The sequence below is a fragment of the Terrapene carolina genome, unplaced genomic scaffold (assembly GCF_002925995.2).
Source record: "Terrapene carolina triunguis isolate 2854851 unplaced genomic scaffold, T_m_triunguis-2.0 Scaffold66, whole genome shotgun sequence".
NCBI classification, from domain to species: Eukaryota; Metazoa; Chordata; order Testudines; family Emydidae; genus Terrapene; species Terrapene triunguis.
In genome coordinates, this window is record NW_020664417.1 from 81,250,705 (window position 1) to 81,273,191 (window position 22,487).

The 22,487-nt window shown below is 41.5% G+C and overlaps 1 protein-coding gene across 2 annotated transcripts in view; it reads left to right on the plus strand.

Moving 5' to 3' along the window:
* The window catches only part of SORCS2 (sortilin related VPS10 domain containing receptor 2), an 808,645-nt gene that overhangs the window by 248,282 nt on the left and 537,876 nt on the right, over nucleotides 1–22,487 (plus strand). For both annotated transcript variants that reach the window (XM_026648060.1, XM_026648061.1), the window contains exon 2: nucleotides 10,089–10,156. In XM_026648060.1, coding sequence (XP_026503845.1) covers nucleotides 10,089–10,156 — 68 coding nt within the window. The remainder of the gene's footprint in view (nucleotides 1–10,088; nucleotides 10,157–22,487) is intronic.

Here is a 22,487-nt window from a genome sequence, read left to right on the forward strand (position 1 = left end):
CTCTGGCAGGACTACAGCTACTACTCCAAACCTTTGGCTGTTTGGAGCTGCTCACTTTTGTTGTTGTTGTTTTTGTAGCAAGTTGATTTAAAACAAAAAACATTTCTTGGCTCTCCCCCCCACCTCTGAACCCCGCCCCAAAATTAAATTGACTTGAGGCCAAGGATGGGTCATGTTTCATCCTACACCAGTGACATGTATTAAGGTGCCATACCTCATAAACACTGTAGGATTAAAACTTGGTGGGCATAGTGCTGCATAAATCAGGAATAACTCCATTAAAGTCAGTGGTGTAGAACTGAAGTGAGAATAGAATTGGGCCTGGGAGGTTTGTGCTCTTTGAAAAGGAGAGTGCTAGCTTCTCAGTGGGGGACATAGTTTTCTTCTACTCCTGGCAGATCCTGAAAGATCAGAATTCTAAACTTGCTCTACCTGCCACTGACCTCTTGTGTTACCCTGGGCAAGTTGCTTAGTCTCTTTGGGTATGTCTACACTGCGGTTAGTCACTCATGGCTGGCCTGTTTCAGCTGACTTGGGCTCGCAGGGCTCAGGTTAAGGGGCTGTTTAATTGCTGCATAGATGTTCTGGCTTCAGCTGCACCCCAAGCTCTTGGACCCTCCCACCTTGCAGGGTCTTAGAGCTCAGGCTTCAGACCGAACCTGAACATCTACACCACAATTAAACAGCCCCTTAGCCTGAGTCCTGTGGGTCTGAGTCAGGGCCGTCTCCAGGCACCAGCGCAGCAAGCAGGTGCTTGGGGCAGCCAACGGAAAGGGGGCGGCACGTACGGCTCTTCGGCGGCAATTCGGTGGTGGGTCCCTCAGTCCCTCTCAGAGGGAAGGACCTGCCGCCGAATTACCGCCGAAGAATGAAGCAGCGGCGGTAAAGCTGCCGCCGATCGTGGCTTCCTTCGTCTCCCCCCCGGCCGCTTGGGGTGGCAAAAACGCAGGAGCCGGCCCTGGTCTGAGTCAGCTGGCACAGGCCAGCCGTGGGTGTCTAATTGCAGTGTAGACATACCCTTTGTGCCTCCATTACCATTTGTAAAATGGGGTTAATAGCACAGCTCTACTTCACAGGGTTGTTAAGGAGGAGTACATTAAAGATTGTGAGATGCTCGGATTCTGTGATAATGGGCCATATATGTATCAGAACTATTCTAGAACATTTGTTTCCAAGGGGCTATAAGTTAGTTTTAATTTTTCTCTTTTGCTGTGCTCTATGGTATTAGACCAGTGCAATAACCTTTACAGACAAAGGGATGAAAATGAATTGTCTCAATAACATTTTTAAAAGCTCTCTAAAATATTTCTAAAATAATTTTGGGCACTTTTGGGAAGAGATCAAGTATGTAAAATTTCAGGTCCGATGGGAATAGCTCCATTAAGAGGCTTCTCTGAAACTGCATTGCGGCCTTAATGATCCTGGCAAATGCTGAACTACAAGAGACTGCCTCCAAAGAGTTTGTTGCAATCTTAATTCTTTATTATAGTGAAATATGTATATGATTAATCAAGACCTGGCATCCTTTTCTGCTTGTATCTCCTTGATCTGGAGGTCAGTTTGAAAAATGCATTGGAGCTTTAAAACTGGAACTTGTGAGTATCTTGAAACTTGGCTTTAAGATATCCAATTGCACTAAAATTCTGAAAAGTGGCTGAGGTAGAATGTAGTCTCTGTGTGACAGAATATGGTTGGTAGCTATCCAAACTACATAGCATCTCAGTGAATATGGGCATATCTCCTATCAGATATGATGTGATTCCACTTAATTATGGTGGCTCTGGACTGTTAAAGTAAGTGACACTTAGGACAGAGTGGGGTGAGGTTAAGTATAAGGGAAGACTGGAGGCAGCCAAAAAACTCTGTACTCTCAGATTAGAAAACTTCAGGTTTGGCTTTGAATGTAGAGACCTCTGCAGCGCTCCCCTGGCCCTTTCCAATGTTTTTTCTGAGGTATTTGGCTGCTAACCAGTTTTTGCAAATGCTCCCAAGCCCTTTCTAATACTCTTCTGGCCCATTTGTATGCTCCCTCAGCCCTCCTACACCCTTTCCAATAATGTAGATACTTGATTTCAGCTGCTTCAGAAATAATGCAGAAAGTTAAATGTACTTTGCACCTCCCAAAGGGGCTGGTGCTGGTTTCTTATACCAGTTAAGTTCCATTAACTTCACTGGAGTTAGTCCTAATTTTGTCTTGCAGTAAGCAAGATCAGAGTGGCCCAAAGTGGATAGAGACTCCCAGAAGCTGAGCCCTAGCATATCCTTTCACATGCCTGAACAGGAGCAGGGTATCAGCACTCCTGCGGAAATGAAACCGATTTTTTTAAACCAAGGAAATATTATGGAACGGTGAAGGAAATGGAAGATTAAAATGAAATAAAGAAAGTAGGAGATGGCAAGGAGAAAGGAGGAGGAAAGAGGACAGTCAACTCAGACCATTTCTGTAGTGTTCAGTTATTTGGCTAGGCATTCCCCGAGGCTTTGCTTTCCAGACCAGACTTCCAGACCAGTATCCTAGTCGGTCTATCTAATATATTTATATGGCTCCCATTGCCATAGTATCTGAGCACCTCACAGTTTCTCCTGTAGTTGCCTTTCATAGGGGCGTTGAAAGGATATCATGGCCTACTGGACAGAGCATTGGACTGGGACTCAAACCCTGGGTTCTGTTCCCAGCTCTGCCACTGACCTGCTGGGTGTCCTTGGGCAAGTCACTTCACCTATCTGTGCCTCAGTTTCCTCATCCATATAATGGGGGAAATGATACTGAACTTCTTTTGTAAAATGCTTTGAGATCCACTGAGGAAAATTGCTGTATAAGAGCTAGGCATTATTATTATCCCTTTCTAAAAGGTCATATGCTATTATAATAGGTTTTCACATCTGTAAAACACCAAATTCAGGTAATAGCAGCAGCAGCCCCCCAGAGGTGCAAAGTACTAAATACTTTTCCCATTTCAAGATTAATGAGATTAAAGATTTAGGCATTGATCCTGCATTAGGATCAGCTAGTAAAGCCACCTGCAGCCTCAGTGGGCTTGAGGAGTCATGTTAACTAATATGATGTTAAATGTAATTTTGTAGTCAGAGTGGGAGGGGGGGGGACAAGTCGTGATTAACCCCATGTCAACTGGTCATGATGATTAATTCCGATTCTGGTGATAGATAAGCAGCTGTGCAGGGAAATGTGGATGTATTTGCCAATATATCTAAATCAGATGAGCATTCTTCCCAGGTTACAGTATCCTCTATAAATGTTTCCATATGTCCTGCATTATGTTACTTTTCAAAACTAAGATCTTAACCATAATATAATATAATTAATATAAAAGATCCTTGCTTGCTTTAAAGAGGATTCAGTGACCCAGACCAGAAATGTATTTAAATTTTCCAAATGTTACGTTGTACTGTTGGGCGGTTCAGTCACATGACTGGGAGTAATAGGGAAGCTGCAATATAGGATTCTATCTTTGGTAAACTGTGTCTACAAACAATTGATGTTCAAGCTACCCGCTAAGCTTCAATATTGGGCTACTGGAGTATCTAGGGAAGAGTAAAAGCAATTGTAAATACAATTGTAAAACATCAGCTTTGCTAGATGATCTTGAATTTTCATTGGGAATGAGAGAGAGTGTTTTAACAATGGTTTAGCCTCTGTAGAGACACTCAGTCCATTTGGGAATACATTCTTTGAGATACAAAAATAGATGGTCTCCTAATTCAAAACTTTGTTTTACTACAATCAAGCCAGGTGCTATGTTTAAAAATAATGTTTGGGATCAAGAAGAAAAAAGAAAAAAATCACACTTCATGCTCTGGAAATTTATTCTCTTAAACCTACTTCTAAGGAAACTCCCTCAAGAACTTGTAATGCTACAACAAATATGTAAACATCTAAAAAGAGTTTACAGGTTGCTTGGGAAAAGGAAATTTTAGCACATTTGAGATTTTCATACCATCTAAGGCAATGTTTTGATCGGTTTGGACCAGAATGAAAAGCTGAGTAGGCTAGACAGTTAAAATTAGGATAGTTAAAACAAAAGGCTAATGCCCAAAGTCTGTTATGGGTTAATTCTAAGGGCTCGTCTATATGGGGACATTCAGGAAAATTAATTATTAATAAATAATGATTTATTAATTATCTGGATGATGGGATGAATTGCACCCTCAGCAAGTTTGCAGATGACACTAAGATGGGGGGAGAGGTAGATATGCTGAAGGGTAGGGATAGGGTCCAGAGTGACCTAGACAAATTGGAGGATTGGGCCAAAAGAAATCTGATGAGGTTCAACAAGGACAAGTGCAGAGTCCTGCACTTAGGAAGGAAGAATCCCATGCACCACTACAGGCTGGGGACCGACTGGCTAAACAGCAGTTCTGCAGAAAAGGACCTGGGGATTACAGTGGACAAGAAGCTGGATATGAGTCAGCCGTGTGCCCTTGTTGCCAAGAAGGCCAACGGCATATTGGGCTGTATTAGTGTTAGTAGTAGTATTAGTAGGAGCATTGCCAGCCGATTGAGGGAAGTGATTATTCCCTCTATTCGGCACTGATGAGGCCACATCTGGATTATTGCATCCAGTTTTGGTCCCCCCACTACAGAAGGGATGTGGGCAAATTGGAGAGAGTCCAGCAGAGGGCAATGAAAATGATTAGGGGGCTGGGGCACATGACTTACGAGGAGAGGCGGAGGGAACTGGGCTTATTTAGTCTGCAGAAGAGAAGAGTGAGGGGGGATTTGATAGCAGCCGGAACCTTCCTGAAGGGGGGTTCCATAGAGGATGGAGCTAGGCTGTTCTCAGTGGTGGCAGATGACAGAATAAGAAGTAATGGTCTCAAGTTGCAGTGGGGGAGGTCTAGGTTGGATATTAGGAAACACTATTTCACTAGGAGGGTGGTGAAGCACTGGAATGGGTTACCCAGGGAGGTGGTGGAATCTCCATCCTTAGAGGTTTTTAAGGCCCGGTTTGGCAAAGCCCTTGTTGGGATGATTTAGTTGGGGTTAGTACTGCTTTGAGCAGGGGGTTGGACTAGATGATCTCCTGAGGTCTCGTCCAATCCTAATCTTCTATGATTCACTGATTCTAATCTGAATTAACTAAAGGTATGAATTTGAAGTGGGTTAGTTAAACCACATTAAAATCCTGTGTGGTTGCTGTTATTCAGAATTAAAGTCGGCTTAATTTGGTTTTTCTTAATTAATTTCCAAATTCACGGTGAACTAAGATAAACCAAATTCACTTCCAAAGTGAATTAGGATAAACTGAATTAAAACCACTGTAATTCTCAATTAGAACGTCCATACAGAGATTCAATGTTGTTTGTTTAATCCACATCAAAATTCATACTTTTCATTAATTTGGATTAGTTTTCATGGATGTCCTTGCAGACAAGCCCTTAGAAAGCTGAGGAATGATGGCAAAAACCTCAGCATAATATGCGCAGATGTTGGCCAACTGTACACTGTGGGGCCTGTTGATTTGAATAAGGAACTCCAGTGTTGAGGTAGAAGTTAGGATGCAGAAAATCGTAGCAATTCCTGCACCTGCTCATGACAGGGGTGTAAGCTTTTCTAACCCTGATCCATGTCATGTGACAAGTTGGGGCCAAAGAATAGAGAGCATTTCCTTACCAGCGCTCCTGTGTTGGTTAGGTTAGTTCTCATTGGACAGCACAGAGACCATTGAATGCATGATGCTCTGTCCTGAGCCAAATCTGGCACATTATGGGATAGGGTGCCTGTGTGGGTCAGGGATCTGATGCCATCCAGGCATTGTGTTTTAGGTGTTGAATTCCTGTGTGCCACACCCTTATTACATGGTGTCAGAAGAAACTGAATCTTTGGTAAAAGTGGAGCAAATGAAGCCACCTGAATCCCACAGAAAGGAAGGGAACCTGGCAAACTGGAAAATGTGGTTGCTGCTTTTCCAAATGTTCCTGGAAGCAAGTGGTATTGGAGAGAAATCAGGAGGGTCAAATATTCCATATAGTTCCTTTGGACACATGAAGCAGACTTGAGAACAAGAAGCAACTGTGTAATCAGAAAGCCACTGAGGTACAGTGTAGGGTTGCCAGGTGTCCAATTTTCAACTGGAAAGTCCGGTTGAAAGGGGACCAGTACAGTGTCCAGTCACATGTACTGACCAGACACCAAAAGTCCAGTTACCATGGGTGGAGGGGCCAAGGAAGGAGGTGCTGGGTCATCAACCAATGCCAGCCCCTGCTCAGCTGGGACCACCTCCTACCTTCATCTTGTGGGCAGGCAGGCTAGTCCTGGAGCAGAGGCAGGCTAGTCCAGCTGGTGGGAGGGAGGTGGACAGGATCAAGCAAGGAGGGAAGGGGTGAGAGAGGCGAGAGAGCGATGGGGGCAGAGCCTTGGGGGAAGAGGCGGGGCAGGGGTCAGGCCTCGGGGGAAGAGGTAGGGAGGGGGGAGGTTCCAGCTCTCCTGCTGTAGTGTCCAGTTTTCAGAAATTAGAAAATTGGTACCGTATTATGGTGATGGCTGGAACCAACAGATGTCCAGTAATGGAGGGTACTGGACATCTGTTGATACCCGACTGTCCTGATATCTCTATTTGTTCTTACTTTTGGCTAATTTTTTTTATTTGCATTTACCTTTTTTGTAAAGTTTCATGGCTCCTTTAAAGTTTTTGGTTTTGTTTTGGCAGCCTCAGGCACAATGACAGTGGGGTTAATAATGCCAATTGTGGGGAACTTGGGAGAAGAAAGACTAAGAAGAAATAAGACTTATGGGTAGGTGTGTGGAGGGAAGAGAGAAAGGGGTGTGTTTCCTGGGAACATTTGTCCAGGAGCCCCCCACAAGCCATGGCACACATTCCCAGGCATGGCCCTTTGCAATGCCATGGTAACTGCCTCTTTCTTTGAGCCAGTCCCAGGATTCTGGGGGATGTCTGAGGTAAAATGGTTGCAAGTGGCTAAACAGGCTGAACGAATTTAATTAAAATAGAAAACCTGTTTAGCCTAATTCTCCCCTATCCCTGTTTAATAAAATTATTTGGCATTACCCATGATTTAATATGATATAATATAATAATATAACCTGGAGAAGAATCAGGCCCTATTTCTTCATTGCCTTTGCGCCTCAAGCCTCTTTGCTCAGAGGCAGCTCTACCACTCACTAGGGCAGCAGCACATACAAATATTTGGCTACTATCCAACCTGCAAAATGCTTTATAATTAAAAAGTCCCACTGAAATGAAATGAATTGGCTGCACAGTAAATCAAGGACCCGCTCTTCTAAATGAGATGTGGAATTCCTAAGGTCCAAACAGACTTACCTCTGGAATTTTCTAAAGAGATTCCTGTAAATGTTTGGATTCATTCATTAATTATCTGAGATCAAATACAACTGTGGTTGGTAGGATATTTGTTTAAGTAACATGAAAAGATGACTGCAATAAAGAGGATTACATTGAAGGATGATTGTAGAATAGCTGACCTATGTTTTTTCAGATGCTGGGATGAAATGCTTTGGCATAATTGAAATGGCTGTCAGCCCCTCCGACACCTATGCCTCAGTGTTTTTAGATTGCTGGACGTCCAAAGATGGCTGTGGCTTTGTCTAGCCACTAAGTCATTTTTCATAACTTCATTTCTGATGCTGTGTAGGTGTCTTCATTTTTAAATAATTTACCAGCCCCATTGAAGAAGACAACATTGATGTATATTCATCAGTGCTATAACTCACTATTTGTGGATCAGAATTGGACTGCAGAATAGGTACTTCAATGAGGCATTCCTTTACTACAGATGACTGCTACAGAATACAATTTACAATTACCCTGAATGAATGGTTGTCAGATATGCTCTGTACACTGGCTTTCTGATTAGGTGAATTGCTGACAGTCAGCAAAGTGGTGGGTACACTGGAGTCTCTTGTTTGAACCCTTCCATTTGAAAACCCTGTATTCTGAAGAAGGATTTGACAATGCTGTGTGACAGGCTTTGTCTATTTGGGGGGTGTCTTGCAGTGTTGTCAGGGTTAAGAGAAAAGGGCACAGCGGAGCTATTTAAAATAATCACAAGCTAGTGAGTTTTTCTATATGTGATATCTGGCCAGCCTAATTAAAGAATAAAGTTTCTTGCTTGATCTTGGCAGATGATGACTCCATGATACATTGCAGTGTCATTGAGAATCGGCAGTATTTTTAAAATTACACATATGGGATGCACAGGGATACAAAGTGTTGGTTTAATACAATTAAGGTTCATTGCTGTGGTTAGGCAAATGTAATGAAACATAAAGTAATACAGAATATTACTTTTTGTATTTTCTAATTATCTTTCCCCTGGTCTGATGGGCCAAAATTATATTCTCAGGGCCCAAAAAAATCTTCTGGGTAGATTTCTGTGATCTGAACAAACACCTATTGATTGAAGAGAGGCTGGCTCAAACAGTCTCCCTTAATAAGCTGAGCCAATGGGCGCTTGTATCTGATAGTGAAGTTTCTTCCTTCTCCGTACCCAGACTGAATTGCCAGCAAACCTGTAGTAAGATACTAGCAACATAATAAATAGCTGATGTGATTGGAACATGCCTGGAGCTGGAGCCAGGAGTTTGTGCAGTAGATCACTCTCTTGATCGTTAGTTTCCTGAGAAGTCTCGGGTCATGATTCTTTCTCTTGATTTTATAAGTCATATTGTACCTATTAGAACTAAACAATTTGTGTTTTTTTTTAAATTAAACACTCTTTTTTAAGATGCCTCCTAGCTTTTATGTTTCTATACCAAACACAAACAAAATGCAATAGAACACAATGGCCTTTAGATTGTGCTGTCTTTAAACAATGTGAAATCTTTAATATATTTTAGCGAATTAAGATCTGATTCTGCAGTATTTTCCATCAGTATAAATCCAAAAGTAACTCTATTGAATTCAGTAGTATTACACCACAGGGAGTGAGATCCAAACTGTCTCAATTTTGCATAGTGCCCTGTACATCTATGGCACTATATAAATAATGCAAATGGCCTGGAATTGTAGAGTCTTCATTCATAATCTCCAGGGCACAGCAACCTACATTCTGAAATGTTGCATAAATGCTGTACCAATGTACTACTTACTTTGATAATCAAACCGAATGGCTAAAATTTCTGTTTGCAAAAGATTTGGTGGTTAGGAACAAAGCTAGTGATAGTTATATAAAAGCATGCTCCAAACTGTTGGAGATGACTGATGTTGACCCTGCATTAACCAAGCTAACAGCTGTGCAAGGAACCAGAGGTTCTTCCAATTTTACCGCTGTAGAGTTGCCATGGTAACTGGTGTAAGACGAACTAATATGGATTGGCAGTAAGTGAAAGGACATTTTATTTAAGTGATCTAAATCTAAAATGTAACAGCCAGCACCATGCAAGAGTTGTGGACTAGCATTTCACCCTGCTTGGCTAATGAGTTTATCTTACTTTGCAAATAGATTGTGAGATAACAAAACATATTTCTTGTTACTGGGTTTTCTCTCTAGACTGAGAACCTTATTTTTCAATGGGATTTAATCTATGTGTTAATTTTTTTTTTAGTTTTGGTAACATGGGTGAGTAACACAGACAGCACAGTGCTCTCTTGGAAAACAGCCACCTCTTCTAGAAAACTAGTAAGATGACATATTTCAGTGCTTGTTTTTGGTCTTGCACAGAAGACCAAAGCGCCTCTTTCTGGATGAGATCCAGTAACATTGTTTAGCAGTTTGGATAAGATAAATTCATGTCCATAGAAGCCAAGACAGCTGCATTGTAAATTAGGACTGGGGACTAACTCAGCTCTTCCTGCTGTGAAAGTCATTCAAACTGATTGGACCTTGTGGTTTGGGAGCTGAGGGGAATTTGTGATAATTTCCGTCTGTCCCCTCCATCCCCCCCCAAAAAATAAAACAGGAAAGTTTTGCAAAATGGAGATGTTTACAGAAGATTTACAACTGCCCCATCTCCCAACCCCACAAGGCCTGGTCTCTCCAACGGTTCAGGAAACTAGTCTATTAATATCCAGATCAGAACAGCTCTGAAAATGCTCTATTGGTTTTATTTTAGCTCATATATCTGTATTTATTTTTACTCTCTCTCTGTGTAGGTGATTCTGATCCTTACCAAGTATTACCATACTGACATGGGGAAAGTGCTGGAGAGTTCTTTGTGGAGGTAAGTACTCAACCTTTTCCTATAGTCCTTGTTCCTGTGCTGACCAAAGTAGGACTGCTTCTTGCTTTCTTTTATCTTTTGAGGTTTCCTAATGGGTTGAATTGCTGAATCTGTGCCAGATGTAAGTTTGCCCAGACTTGCATCTTTTTTATGGACTGTGGTTGAGTGAAGAAGAACTTGAAAGGGGATTAACAATTTGTGAAGTGGAAATAAACAACATTAAAGGATAAGGTATCTTTCTGAGGCCACATTTGAAAGAAAAACCGAATTCTAATTGTAAGTTGACGTCAGGACCCAATTCTCCTCCTCCTCCTTTTTTTAACCTTAGAAGTTTTGTACCAAAGTTAAGGGTACTTAATGTAGTCATTATTTTAATTGCTAGTAGCTTTTGCTGTTCAGCTCTGTATTTAGGTTAGTAAATTATCTGTAGGTGTGGTGTATCTTTCTGGTTGTAACTTGGAGCCTGTCCAGGTTGTGTTGCATCTTCTGATGTTTGGAAACTTGTAGTATTTCAAATGTAACTTTTAAAATAATTTTTCATTTAATCAAGATTTACCAATGACTATGTCAACTTTGTCTCTTGCGCGCGTACACGCGCACACTCTGACATGTGCACACAGAGACTTTTTTAGGGTTTCAGACACAGATACGGAACCAGTTAAATTCTCTGTTACACCAGTACAACCCCATTGATCAAGATCAATATTTTCCCTTTTAAGGGCACCAGCGACAGATGCAGGATTATTAATTTTCCATGCTGTTTTCTGCTGAAGTGCTGGGTTTTTTTCCAGGTGAACTGTTGTCAAATATCCAGTTGAAGTGATGGGTGCACTTTAATGTGTGTATTTAAAAAAAAAATCTACTTCCTATTGGAAAATCTTTCATTTAAGTGCTTTGGTACTGAATAACAAGCCACATATTGTACATTCAAAGTCATGAAAATATGTTTGTCCTGTGTTTCTAGATATGCTTTGTACACCCTGCTGTTCCATTCACCAAGATGGGTTTTCAACAGAATACTCATGTCATGTGCATAGATCACATGCATTTTAAAGATAGAAGTGTTTCCTGTATTACTGATAATCAGGGACCCCAGAAATCCATTTGTCATGGGAAAACATGGAATTTGCGTTTTTACAGAGAATCTTTAGTTTTTACACTTTGTGAAAAAATAAACACATATATTAACAATTTTACTGAAAGTATCAGTCACTTATTCAATGTGCGCAACCTCCCCCTCTTGTGGTTGATTTTTGAATGTGCTTTAAATTTACATAGCTAAACATCCTCCAATACTCTGCTTCCGGCATATAGAGGTTACTCAACGGTATAGGAGTTCATGTTTTAATGCATCTCAAATTTCACTTCGGCTTCCAAGACTAACTCAGAAAGTGAGTAATGTTAATATAAAAGCAATTTTTGCTTTATTTTTTGTGCATTTAAATCCCCCCCTGAAAATATAGAATACAGACATAGAATTATTTGGTACATGCAAGAAATGCAAATTGCAGTTCTATTAATTTTATTTTATTATAATGATTGATGGCACTGATAGGCTTTGAACTTGCTTAAAAATGGTAAATATATCAATAAAACACTGTTCAACTGATACCTATATATATGTTATATATATGATGGCTAGGGAAACTAAAGTTCAGCATTTCATTGCAATTGCAGAAAAACATGGATTTTTATGTGTTTTTTTTATCAGAGAATTTTGTTTTTTTATCATGGAAAATTAGGACCCCTGCTGATAATGTAGGAACAATGCTATTTTTAATCTATAGCTGGAGACATTTTCCTGAGCCTTACTAGATAGTCAACACAAGCAATGAGGGAAGGAAACATAAAATTTCAAGGAATGTGAATTTCTGAAACAGCCTGAGGACTTTGGTTCCAGAAATCTGCAACCAGAGGATATAGTACCTTCATTAGGGACAGGTATGGAACCCAGATTGTTGCAAACTCTAACCACCTAAAAACCTCTATGGAGTATTCCTCATCTTATGTAGCTCATGCAAGGGGAAGCCACAGTTGCAGTCCTTGAACTCAGGGTAGTGCAGGGCTTGCTCCTTATATATGGCCTCACAGGTGCACAGCACCCCAAAAGGAATCAGAAGAAGGCAAGATCTATGGTCTGGCCTGGCTCCACACCCACTTGTGAAGTAGGCTGGCTGTGCTGGTTGGAGGAGTCTGCGTCTTCTTAATCTGCCCAGGTTTCCCATGCAGTGGAGTAGCCCTGCACCATCCAATATTTGTTCCAGTGGCTAAAGAATAGTCTGCCCCAACCTCTTGCTCCAATACTGTACCTATCACATAAGGGTAAATAGTACCTCTTTACCTCATACCAGGTATGTGATAACTAGCACCTCTGAATGTGAAAACTGAAGAATGTGAGCCTGATCTGGCCATCTTCTGCAGAGTGGCCTTGGTTCCCACGGACCCTTGTGGGAGTGGAGGGCACTCAGAATCTTTCAGGGTTGGCCCTTTAAGGGCTATGACAGTTAATTTGGAATTGCCATTTAAAACTCCCTACTTGTGGGATGGTTAATTTTTCTTTTTAATCTTTGCACAACACCTTGATGAGAGAATACAACCAAATGAAAATTGGGATTAGAGCTGCGTCAGTTTTTTTGCTTGATTTATTTACTCTCAGAAAAATGAAGAAACTATTTGCAAATTCAGGTTGAAATTGGCAAATCACGTTTTGCCAGCAATGTTTTGGAAAAAATTAAAAAAAAAAAAGTCAAAATTCTTTGTTTGGACACTTTCGAAACAAAACATTTCAAGTCTCATTGGGCAACTCAGGGCTTGTTTATACAGCCAGTTATAGTCTGGCAAGCCAGAGTGTGAATCTGCAGTGTACCAGCACTCCCACACTCCGGGATTTTCACTGCGCTATAGCAGTGTCTATCTGGGATGTTACTGTGTGGCAAGCTTGTGTACTGTAGAGTCACACCCTAGCTTACCACACAGTAACTTGCCATGTAGACAAGCCCTTAATTATATATATATTTTTAAAAGTGCACCCTCCTGCTTGAAAAGATAATGAAAGGAGATTAAACCCCCCAAAATTTCAGTTTTATATTTTCATTTTTGTTTTCCCTTTTTTTTTTTTTTTAAGATTTTTCGGTGTAGCCAATGAATTGAAAAATCAATTATTCAGATAGTCCTAACCACATGTTGTCTCTCTGTTATATACTGTTGGCCCATGTAATGTATGTGGTATGTGTCCAGTTTGCTAACTATAATTCAGTATAATCATAGAAATCTTGGACTGGAAAGGACCTCAGTAGGACATCCCTGACAGGTGTTTGTCCAACCTCTTCTTAAAAACATCCAATGATGGAGATTCCACAACCTCCTTAGGTAATTTGTTTCAGTGCTTATGGCTAGCTAGGACGTTTTTCCTAAAGTCTAACCTAAATCTCCCCTGCTGCAATTTAAGCCCTTCTTAAGCCATTACTTCTTATCCTGTCCTCAATGGATAAGGAGGACAATATATCACTCTCCTCTTTATCGCAACATTGTACGTCAGAGGTGGGCAAACTACGGCCCGCGGGACCGTCCTACCCGGCCCTTGAGCTTCCAGCCGGGGAGGCTAGCCCCTGACCCCTCCCCCACTGTCCCCCAGCCCCCACAGCCTCAGCTCACCATGCTGCCAGCGCTTGGCAGCAGGGCTGCGAGCTCCTGCCGGGCAGCGCAGCTGCAAGAGCCGCCAGCCTGCCCCGGTGCTCTAGACTGCGCAGTGGCGTGGCTGGCTCCAGCCGGGTGGCGCGGCTGCCAGTACCGGTGCTCTGAGCAGCATGGTAAGGGGGCGGGGAGTGTGTGTGTGGGGGGGTTGGATAAGAGGCAGGAAGTCCCAGGGGGCAGTCAGGGGACAGGGAGCAGGGGGCAGTTGGATAGGCATGGGAGTCCCTGGGGGTGTGGATAGGGGTTGGGGCAGTCAGGGGACAGGGAGCAGGGGGGGTTGGATAGGGGATGGGGTCCTGGGGAGCAGTGAGGGGCGGAGGGTCCCGGGAGGGGGCAGTCAGGGGACGAGGAGCAGGGGGGTTGGATGGGTCGGGAGTTCCGAGGGGGGCAGTCAGGGGGTGGAAAATGGGAGGGGGCAGATAGGGGGTGAGGGCCAGGCTGTTTGGGGAGGCACAGCCTTCCCTACCCTGCCCTCCATACAGTTTCACAACCCTGGTGTGGCCCTCAGGCCAAAAAGTTTGCCCACTCCTGTTGTACATACTTGAAGACTGTTCTCTTGTTCCCCTCTGTCTTCTCTTCTCCAGACTAAACAAACCCAATTTTTGCCGTAGATCATGTTTTGTAAACCTTGAATAATTTTTTTTGCTCTCCACTGGATATTCTCCAATTTCTCCACATCTTTCCCAAAGTGTGGTGCCCACACTGGATGCAGTAGTCCAGGTGAAGAGTTATCAGTGCTGAGTAGAGTGGAAGAATTACTTCTCATATCTTGCTTACAGCACTTCTTCTAATGTGTCCCAGAATAACGTTTGCTTTTTTTGCTACAGAATTACATGTTATAGTGGATTACAAACTAACTCATGTTTAGTTTGTGATCCACTATAACCCCCCAAAGCTTTTCTGCAGTACTCCTTCCTAGGCAGTCATTTCCCATTATGTATTTGTGCAAGTACTTGTTCCTTCCCAAGTGGAGTACATTGCATTTGTCCGTATTAAATTTCATCTGATTTATTTCAGACCATTTGTCCAGATTGTCAAGATCATTTTGAATTCTAATCCTGTCCTCCAAAATGCTAGCAACCCCTCCCAGCTTGGTTTTATCTATGCCAGGAGTTCCCAAACTTGGTTCGTGGCTTGTTCAGGCCGCAAGATGCTTAGTTTACCTGAGCGTCCGCAGGTAGGGCTGCTCGCAGCTCCCAGTGGCTGCGGTTCACCATTCCCGGCCAATGGGAGCTGCGGGCGGCCGTACCTGCGGACAAATAAAGCGTCTCGCGGCCCGCCAGGGGCTTACCCTGAACAAGCTGTGAACCAAGTTTGAGAAACCCTGATCTATGCCATTATCCAGATCATTTATGAAGATACATTGAATAGAACCAGATCCAGGACAGATCCCTATGGGACCCCACTTTATATGCCCTTCCAGCTTGATTGTGAACCAGTGATAAATACTCTCTGAGTAAATTTATCTATCAGACAAGACTCTTTCAAAATTACCCTTTGGGACCCTGCACTTTCAACATAAACGTTAAACATGCTTCAGATAATGCTGTTATTTAAGATAATTGCTTTAGGCCTGATTCTGCTCTGAACACATGTAAATGAGATGTAACTATACTGAAACCAGTGGAGTTATATCATCATAAAACTAGTGTGAGAAGAAATCAGGCCTTTCCATCTGCTTTCATGCAATGGATTTACAAGATAGTTTGCCTTTTAAAACCAGGATGAAGCACCCCATGAGGAAAATGCTTAGAAGTAGCCTTAGAAAGAGGTGGCTGTTGATTTAACAATCAACTTATGTTTCTGGAATGCATCTGAAATAGGAGCTTGGAGCAGTGGTTTGAAACTGGAACTGAACTTTGTGGTTTGGACATAAATCTACTTTTCTGTAAACAGGAGTTAATAAGTGAATATACTCAGATTGTAGCATGTATTCAGATTACAAAACTACCTAAGGGTCCAAAGAGAATAAGAATAGCATTTAGAATAAATCCCGTTTCTCTTGAAAGGTTCATGTTCCGAACTGTGTGCAAAAAACAAGAAAATTGGTAAACGATGAACCATAGCATAATAGAAAACTGAACAGTTGTACTTTCTCTATATAGTTATTTCAAGATAGCTGGTATAAATTGATATGTCTCCATTGAAAGTCAATGGAACTACATCTGATTACACAAACTGATGACCTGCCCCAGTGTGTTCCTATGTAAAATGCATCTTTTAGTAAGATTTTTTTTTTGCTCTTTACACTTCTATTTGCATCAGAACAAATACACAATAAAAGAGATGTGGAAAAAATTCATAGAGACTTTTGATTATGAGGAAAAGCCATTCATCTCTGCAAGATATGTATGTTCTAATGGGAATTGATGCTGTCATATTATTTCCTGAGTGAGTCCAGTATTTGTCTCTCTCTTAAATTGTCTTCCTGGCTAGAACAATCCCCCACATTTATTATTCTCTGTATGGGACTTATTCTTGGGATGCTGTAGATAAAGTTATTGTAGCACTGTGGCTGCTATTACAGTAGAGTTGCAGGGTTTTCCCCAAAGCCCTGTAGAATCCTAGATCTAAAACAAGACTACTGAAAATGTGGCTTTTAGCTTAATGAAGTCTCTATTAGCTGCGTAGCAAAACAGCTCTTTGCTGTTGTTTCTTAGTGCAGCTCATGTACAGGGTCTGTTTTTGATCTTGAATACTATGGATTTAGTTGAATTCATCCTGTTTTGCAACAATGTAAAAGAGATCAGAATCAGACCCACAGTAAAATTATGCTAATTACACAAAATGGAAGCCACAGAGATGAGGGTATCAACCTCCAGGCTTGAGTCCTCTGGCCCAGATAATTACATCTAGGCAATCAACCTCATTTCCAATTAATAGCATGTTGTTTCATGTTACTTTTGTGCCCTTAAGGGGCGCCAGTCTCTTTTGCTTTGTACGCTAGTGCCATCCCTTCCCTGAAAGCCTCCCCTGATTTTTAATTTACTTACGAGTTACTTTAAAAGGAACACTTTCAGTTGTTTTTTTTTATTAGTTTCACTCTTTTCGATGAAGACCTTCAGACCATTTCCCTACATCCTTTACCAAAATCCTTCACTAAAATCTGACTCCAGATACTATTTAGAGAATTCCTTTATTTAGGACCCAATTGTGATCATTAGGAGTTAAGCGTGATTAACTCTGATCAGTGTATTCTGAATCTTTAATGCAGATCTGTCCCACTTATCAGGCCACCAGACAATGTGGTCCCTCTGCTGAGAAGTAGCAGGTGTCATGGCCTTGCAGGTCAGCTGTCCGTTGGAGGAGAAATCGCTGACATGGCCTGGCCGTATGCTTTGTGTAACTTGTTTAATTTAGGGCAAGTCTACTCTGCAAAATGAAGTTACATTGACGTACAGCCACCACAGTAATTAAATTGCTTTTGCATGTCCACACTGCACTCCTTGTGTCAGCGTCCTCATCAGGAGCGCTTTCATTGATTAAACTGTCAGTGTAGGGCATCGTGGGATGGCTTCTGAAAGCCAGCAACAGTTAGCTGATGTAAGCAAGGCAGTGTCTATACTGACACTGCGTTGACCTAACTACATTGAGCTAAGTGCTACACCTCTCATGGAGGTAGAGTTATTAGGTCGGTGTAGTGGGCGAGTTACATCGGTGGGAGCTACATTTTAGAGTAAATGCTTACAAAGTTAGTTTGACATAAGCTGCCTTACGTTGACCTAACTCTGTAGTGTAGACCATGCCTTACATACATACACCAGCCCTGGAGCAGAAGTCGTCAGGCAATCTTCTCTTTCAGAGATCTTGGTGCAAACACAAGAGCCTAGTTCCCAGGGAGCAACTCTGCCTCAAGAAATGGCTCTTGATAAAGAGATTCAGGCAAAGAGGAAGCTCCCTTGCTGCTTATCACAGCTACTCGAAAGAACCTGCATCAGATAACCAATACCACTGCATTTCCTTCCAAGACTAAAAACTTACTCTCGTGCTAAGAAAAAGAGCCATGTAAGACAGTAACAGCTCCACTTGGTGATCTCTGCCATCTGTGTGCTGGGTGAAATTCTATACCTGTACTATGTAGGTGCCAGACTAGATGATCATACTGATTGCTTCAGGCCTTAAAAACTTTTAAATCTATAAAAATATTAACTAGTGTTCTTTTCCTTGGGCTATTGAAAAGCCTCTTTCTGTTCTCTTGAAACTTGCTTTGCCATTATCCCTTCCTCTCTTTCCCATCACACACATATCACATAGGTTTGGTCTATACCTAAACTTAAGTCAAACTACCTACATTGCTCAGGCCTGTGGAAAAACTTTGCATCTTGTGCAACTTAGTTACGCCAACTTAATCCCCACCATAGACGCAGCTAGGTCAGTGGAAGACTTCTTCCATCTACCTACCTACTGCCTCTTGAGGGGGGTGGATTTACTACAGAGATGGGGAAAACACCTTCCATCGCTGTAGTAAGTGTCTACGCTACAGTGCTACAGCATCATAGCTGCAGCTGTGTTGCTTGTAGGATGTGTAGTGTAGACATGCCCTTATTAACTTTTTTTCTCTACCAGTGAATCAAGGGACTTGGGGAGGCTCAGTGGTGGTGACTGGTGTCTGTTCTCTGTGCCATTGTAGTTGCAATAGGAGCTTGGAGAAGGGAAGGAGACAGGAGATGGAATCAAGTATTCCAGATCAGACAGATAGGAATATAGCAGTTTGAGGCAGGGTTAGAGTGAGATTAATACAATAACCAGAGACCCTGATTTTGCATCTGGATCTATACAGGCTGACCCCTGTACCCATGCAAATCCCTGTTAATTTCAGTAGGTAACTTCAGTCTGCCCATGTGGGTCAGATTGTAGGATTGGATGCCTACATTTCAGTCGGCTGCAAAGTCTAATAGTTGAGTAATAAGCTAGTGACAGAATGGCACTTGGTAGTCAAAGTGCTAACAACCCTGCTACATCAGCTGTACCAGCCAGTTCCACTGATGAAATAGAAGCACAAATCATCATGGAAGCATGTAAGTAGAGCTAGGAAACTCCAGGATTTATTTGTGTTGTCAGATTTGTGTCTGCTGCTCTGTATATTGTTTGTTTACTTAGTAGTTATTGATCTTATTGAAACTGTGATACATTTATCTACTTATTTGGCTGAGAGCAAGCAAGATAGATCGGCAGAGGTCACCTTGGTTTCCTCTCTGAACATAGCTTAAAATAACTGACACTCATCACTGAGGACAAGTTAAGATGATTGTTCATAAAATTCTTATTCAAAAGAGTTTTAATGAAAGTGCAGTAAATCCCTGGGGATACGAGGCACAGGTCATTTTAGCCATGTTAACTTAAATATATGCAAAAATATATTAAACTAATCAAGGGTCAGAACTTCAGAGGTGCCCAACGTGTGCTGGCAAAGGATGCGTGTTTGTGGGATACCAATCACATAGACTAAGGGACGGGTGCCATTCACCACAGAGGGTCCACCTTAAGGGCTATGTGGGACTTAAATCAGGCATAGGGCATTGAGCAAAATTTACCCTAAGTGCACAGTTTGGTACACAAAATAGATCAATTTATGCACAAGCAGATATCTGTGTATACTTTGGATGCACGAGAATCTCTGTGTGCATACATGCATATATTTTATGGATGCAACTTTGGAAATCTATATTTGAAATTTAGGATCAATTATTCTACACCTCTACCTCGATATAACGCTGTCCTCGGGAGCCAAAAAATCTTACCGCGTTATAGGTGAAACCATGTTATATCGAACTTGCTTTGATCCACCGGAGTGCGCAGCTCCACTCCCCCCCCCCCGGAGCACTGCTTTACCGCGTTATATCCGAATTCGTGTTATATCGGGGTAGAGGTGTATTTTAAATAAGCAACAGCTAGGAAATTCATGCTCACACTTAGCACTTGTCTTCAGACATAAACTAATTAGTCATCATAACACTTCTTGGAAATAGATAAGTAAATTTTATCTCTATTTTACAAGTGGTATAATTGAGATGTTCAGTGACCTGCTGAAAGTTACATAGTAACTCAGAAGCATGCATGGCCCCAGTTGGAACTCGCCAATTTCTGGCTTTCAATCCTGTTGTCAGACCACTAGACAACACTCTATCTCTGATATGGATTCAGCTTTTTCCTACTTAACTTGTTATAGATGATGAATAATAGATGATGATGATTACTAATAAAGTTTTAATTGCATAATTATCAGGCTGTAATGATATGGTAGTGCTAACACCACTCATCATGTAATTGCCATTGTTCCCAGTGGCATTATCATGTAGTTAATGTCTTGCTACAGCAAAATATCCTGCGTTTTTGATGTTAACTATGCTGTTTAATTCCTCTTAGTGTCTTATGATGAACCCAACATTTGTCAATTCTCAGAGCAGTGCATGATTTTACCCAATCTACCTGCTGTCATTGGGACATGGCTGAAAGACAGATCAGAAAGGTCACTTTCGTAGGAGAGGCAGCTGCTTCTTCACTCACACACACACACACACACACACTGTCTCTCTCTCTCTCTCTCTCTGCAACTCTTCAGACATCATAGCTAATATCCTCTTCAGAGAGAACCTTGATTGTTTGTTTAGGCACATTTCTGAAAAGTGCCAATTCCCAACAGCTCTAGGCACTTACACAAAATAATATCTTGCCCTTTATAAACCGGTCTCAATTCCCACATAGCACCCAGCAAAATAACCTCTCCAGGCATCTCTCATGTCCTTCAGACAATACTTTCTAGCAAAATCTTGGGAAAACTGATACACCGTACAAAGTGCTCAGTATTTCAACAAATTCAGGAGGGAGGATCCCTCACAGAAATCACTCTGCCACCTTTTAAGTCATGGCGCTTTTAGTTCAAGCCCATCCACTGATTTTAACTGCAGTGGTATCTCCCACAGAGACAAACTAGTTAGGGCTTATCTACACTGACACTTTACCGTGCTGCAACTTTCTTGCTTAGGGGTGTGAAGAAACACCCCCCTGAGCACAGCAAGTTTCAGCGCGGTAAAGCGCCAGTGTAAACAGTACACCAGCGCTGGGAGCCGCGCCTCTCATGGAGGTGGTTTTTTTAGAGTGCTGTGACTACACAAGCCACGGCAGCGCTTTAGCGTTGCCAGTGTAGACTAGCCGTTAGTTAGCTAGATTCCAAACCATTTAGGGCTTTATAGGAGAAAAACTACATATAACCTCCTGGAAACTAATAAAAAGAAACTTGGCGGTAACTAATAAAAAAAACAAGTGTAGACTGCGGAGTAATGTTTTCTCCATTTGAAGTTCAACCTAATATGTGGGCAGCCGTATTCCACACTAACTTGCATTAGATGGTCTTAAATTGCAGTTCTGCTCTGAATTGTGACTTTGTAGGAATGGGCTTGAGGGGTGGGAGTGGGGAATCCAGTTATTGATTTGCTTACTTTCTGAGGAGGGAAAAAACGAAGTGTTTCTAATTACTTTGGATCTGAAGTCAAACTGAGTTTTCTCTGGCTAGTTCATCGTTGCCAGTTAATAAAGATTCTGTAAATGAAAGCTGCCCACATTTACATCTGTACAACTCAGTTTTCCTCAAATTGTGCCCTCAATTGCACCTGTGCCTTCACGAGATGATTTTGGAGACAGTTGAGTTGCAAACATGGCCCTGCAGTTGGAACTTGGTCAACAATTGTATATGATTTCCACATTTGCATAACAACGTTTCATTGAAGTCAGTGTGATTTGTTCATGTTACAAATACTCTACCATGGATGGTGCTACAATGGATGGTGCAGCACAATTTCCATTTACTTAATTTTATTTTCAGGCATTTAAAACGTTTGGCTGCTAAATTACACTCAGACATTTAACATGCCCATTCTTGGCTCATGAGCAAGATTTTATTTTAGGGAACCTTCAGATAGGCAAATATGTGCTGAAATGTGCAGAAGATAAAGGCAATGAGGACAACATACTATTCTGGCAGTCTTCACTTTTGCATATGTCAGTGGTTCCATACAATAGAGGCCCTGATGCTGCAAAGGCTTAAGCACGTGCTTGACTTCAGTGAGACTACTCATAGTGTGTAAGGGTAAGCAATACATAAGTCTCTGCAAGTTCAGGACCTGTGAATGCAGCCTTACTTATTGTAAACTACTCGGGGCAGGGACTGTCTTTTTTGTTCTGTGTTTGTAGAGTGCCTAGCACAATGGGATTTTGGCCTGTGACTGGGGCTTCTAGATGTTACTGTAATATAAATAATATAACATAATCTATTATATATTTTGATTTATAATATATAAAAAAGTAACTACTATGCATGATAGTAGTTTACATAAAGTCATAGGCAGTTTTTTTTATTAAAATTACCCATAGTGTCTAATCCACTTTGAAGCACTTGTTTGCAAAACAATTATTTTTCAAAACTGAGAGTCTTTGGGTCTATAACTGCATCATAAAGTAATCCAAGAAGTGGAAATTTTGTTTTATTAATTATCTGTATGACTTTTAAATGGCTATTTTTTCTTAACTATAATTTGGTAAATATGTAGTCAAAGAACATAAGAAACAAATGATAAGTTGTGGACTGAGTACCCAACTGTCATTTCCAATTTGATACCATTTAAAATAGTTAAGGTATAAA